Below are 3,541 nucleotides of genomic sequence, written 5' to 3' on the forward strand. Positions count from 1 at the left end.
CAGTAGATTAAGACTGGGACACAGCCAGTAGATTAAGACTGGGACACAGCCAGTAGATTAAGACTGGGACACAGCCAGTAGATGAAGGCTGGGACACAGCCAGTAGATGAAGGGTGGGACACAGCCAGTAGATTAAGACTGGGACACAGCCAGTAGATGAAGGGTGGGACACAGCCAGTAGATGAAGGGTGGGACACAGCCAGTAGATGAAGGCTGGGACACAGCCAATAGATGAAGGGTGGGACACAGCCAGTTGAACAAGACCTTAAATATGATGGAAAAGCATCCAAAAGGAAGATGTGATTATTGACAGGAAACGGAGACAGTGGAGCATGTATTGCTACAGTGTGGGCAGTATCAGAGGGAAAGAGAGAGGCTGAGATCTAGTATGAGGGAGAAGGGGGATACAGGAAATTAGTTTAAAGAGTATATTGAGTAGAACGTCATTAGATAGAGTCGAAAATATTGTATATTTTTTAAGAGCAACGGGGCTGGCAGGTAGGATTTAGTTCCTCCCTGTCTCTGGCCCACACTCCAGTACAGTAGGTGGCGGTAATACACCATAACGTTGGATGCCAACCGCTGATAAACCCCACCGAAGAAGAAGAAATTCTGCTTCGAAATAAACTGCTTCGACGCAGACCTCGGAGCTCCGGTATCAAACTTAACATAACTATTTTAAAACGTAGAATAGGTTTTACTTGACTTGGGAAGTTGTGAATTCCATACGAGACTGGTTTCTTGCTCGAGGGAGAGTGACCGCTTCACAGATTAGTTTGATAGATATCTGCTCTTCAAATCTATTTCTGTAATTGTTTGGCAGCAGAACTGCAGCCCGGAGTTTCAGGATAAGACGTTGAACGCGCAGTGCTGATTTCGGCCAGCAAGTTTCTGATCAAAACAGTCATGTAAGTTTGTTACAACTTAACTTGAACGTTGGTCTGCGCTGTCCACTGTGTTCATGTAATGTCAAAGTTTGCTTAAAAATGTGTTCATATCTAATTCAGATTTAAGACTATAACATCTCTACTGTGCCACTTATGGAGGGGAGGCTAATCTACATGTTTCCATTTAAAAAAAACGGAGTGTACAAAACATTAGCTCTTCCAATGACAGGCTGACCAGGTAAATCCAGGTGAAAGATTTGATCCCTTATTGATGTCACCTGTTAAATCCACTTCAATCAGTGTAGATGAAGGGGAGACAGGTTAAATAAGGATTTTAAAGTTGTGAGACATGGATTGTGTATTTGTGCCATTCAGAGGGTGAATGGGCAAGACAATAGTTTGAATGACTCAAACCAGGTCGAGGAAAAGCCAGTTGAGAACCACTGTATTAGGCTAGCCCAATACTGGTCTCCAGGAGCTTAACGTCACTCCGTCTAGTCCAAGGACCGTAGCTAACTACATGTTCTGTTTAAAGGCCAATCGGCTCTGGAAACAGACAAAGACTACATCCTAAACGTGAATCGATTCTCAATTGCGGTACGGTTCTAGAAGCAAAAATCACTTTACTTTCTTATCACATCAAAAAAAAATCACAAATGCAAAATACACTCTTACCGGTTTTCTCACTGTTGGAGCCAGCAGTATTTTTGTGTGACAACACGTTGGTGGCATCATGCTCCTGTTGACGCAGGTGTTAGGAGACGCAGATAGAGTGGACTACCGATGCCAATGACCTGTCTTCCATTAACACCTCTCATATGGAGATATGTCCGTGTTGGAACACTAACCCTAACCATATGAAGGTGGGTATCAATTTAACCTTATTTATTTAAATAGATATATATTTTTTAATGAAAGATGAGGTCCTTATGATTCCAGAACCGTACCGCCAACGACGCATGTTAATGTTCCCGACCAAGCTTCACGGCTCCTAAACAAAACTCGCCGGTACAGAAGACGCCTTCGTCGAATGACTTGTGTAATATCATGGAACTAACAGCGGTATATACTAGTCTATTGACAAAGCTGTTTTCCGTCAGAGATAACATTTTATTTTGGGAGATTGTAAAATATAACCTTTAAATTCAAGACATGAAAAACATTTTATTTCAGTTGATAATAAATTTGCTTAGTTACTTTTCCGTCAACTTGTTTCTATAACTTTCTAGCAAGTGAAGCTAGTTTACAGAGCAGCTAGCTAAAAACTAAGCTATACTGTAGCTAGTGACCTCAACCTAATAATTTAAATAAACACATTTCATTGCCATTACAAGAAACTAAAGGAGGCAAAAGTTAATGTGTATTATCTATTAAAGGGATGATTTGGGATTTTGGCAATGAGGCCCTTTATCTACTGACCCAGAGTCAGATGAGGCCCTTTATCTACTGACCCAGAGTCAGATGAGGCCCTTTATCTACTGACCCAGAGTCAGATGAGGCCCTTTATCTACTGACCCAGAGTCAGATGAGGCCCTTTATCTACTGACCCAGAGTCAGATGAGGCCCTTTATCTACTGACCCAGAGTCAGATGAGGCCCTTTATCTACTGACCCAGAGTCAGATGAGGCCCTTTATCTACTGACCCAGAGTCAGATGAGGCCCTTTATCTACTGACCCAGAGTCAGATGAGGCCCTTTACAGGGGTGCGTCCCAGAATGCATTACGTTTACAGGGGTGCGTCCCAAAATGCATTACGTTTACAGGGGTGCGTCCCAAAATGCATTACGTTTACAGGGGGGCGTCCCAGAATGCATTACGTTTACAGGGGTGCGTCCCAGAATGCATTAAGTTTACAGGGGAGCGTCCCAGAATGCATTACGTTTACAGGGGTGCGTCCCAGAATGCATTACGTTTACAGGGGGGCGTCCCAGAATGCATTACGTTTACAGGGGGGCGTCCCAGAATGCATTACGTTTACAGGGGTGCGTCCCAGAATGCATTACGTTTACAGGGGTGCGTCCCAGAATGTATTACGTTTACAGGGGTGCGTCCCAGAATGCATTACGTTTACAGGGGTGCGTCCCAGAATGTATTACGTTTACAGGGGTGCGTCCCAGAATGCATTACGTTTACAGGGGTGCGTCCCAGAATGCATTACGTTTACAGGGGTGCGTCCCAGAATGCATTACGTTTACAGGGGTGCGTCCCAAAATGCATTGTGTGCAGAGCAGTGGACATGTATTGCACGTTGTCTCAGGAAGGACTGTCTGGATTGGAAATACTCAGTAAAGACGAGTTGGCAACCTGGATCTATAGGCAGCGGTGAAAACATTTACATACAAAGACGTCAGGGGAGTCTCAAGTTGGATTTGATTTGATTTACCTTGAATATTGCAGCCCATTTGTGTCGACCCAGACAACCTGCTGAGTTTAGCAATAGTGGCTGAATTTATCGTCCAGGCAACTTTGTTCTCATTGTTAGGCAATTTGATGTGGAATATTTTATAAAGGTTTATAAATAGAAGCTAAATACCGTATGTAGCTATAGATAATACACTGCATAATAAAACAGTCCCTAGTCAGCTGGTGTTTTGAGGACTGACTGTATTATTTTAATAGACTGGTTTTATGCACAACAACTTTCTGTTCAGCTA

General features: G+C 43.2%; 1 protein-coding gene across 2 annotated transcripts in view; it reads left to right on the forward strand.

Moving 5' to 3' along the window:
* Positions 1-594: 594 nt before the first annotated feature.
* Positions 595-3,541, forward strand: part of them6 (thioesterase superfamily member 6) — a 17,519-nt gene continuing 14,572 nt past the window's right edge. The window contains exon 1 of one of the 2 annotated variants that reach the window (XM_038988142.1): positions 595-908. In XM_038988142.1, the coding sequence (XP_038844070.1) occupies positions 907-908 (2 nt within the window). In that variant the 5' untranslated portion in view covers positions 595-906. The remainder of the gene's footprint in view (positions 909-3,541) is intronic. The other variant, XM_038988141.1, reaches the window with a different exon arrangement.

The sequence above is a fragment of the Salvelinus namaycush genome, unplaced genomic scaffold (genome assembly GCF_016432855.1).
Source record: "Salvelinus namaycush isolate Seneca unplaced genomic scaffold, SaNama_1.0 Scaffold965, whole genome shotgun sequence".
In the NCBI taxonomy this organism is placed as follows: Eukaryota; Metazoa; Chordata; class Actinopteri; order Salmoniformes; family Salmonidae; genus Salvelinus; species Salvelinus namaycush.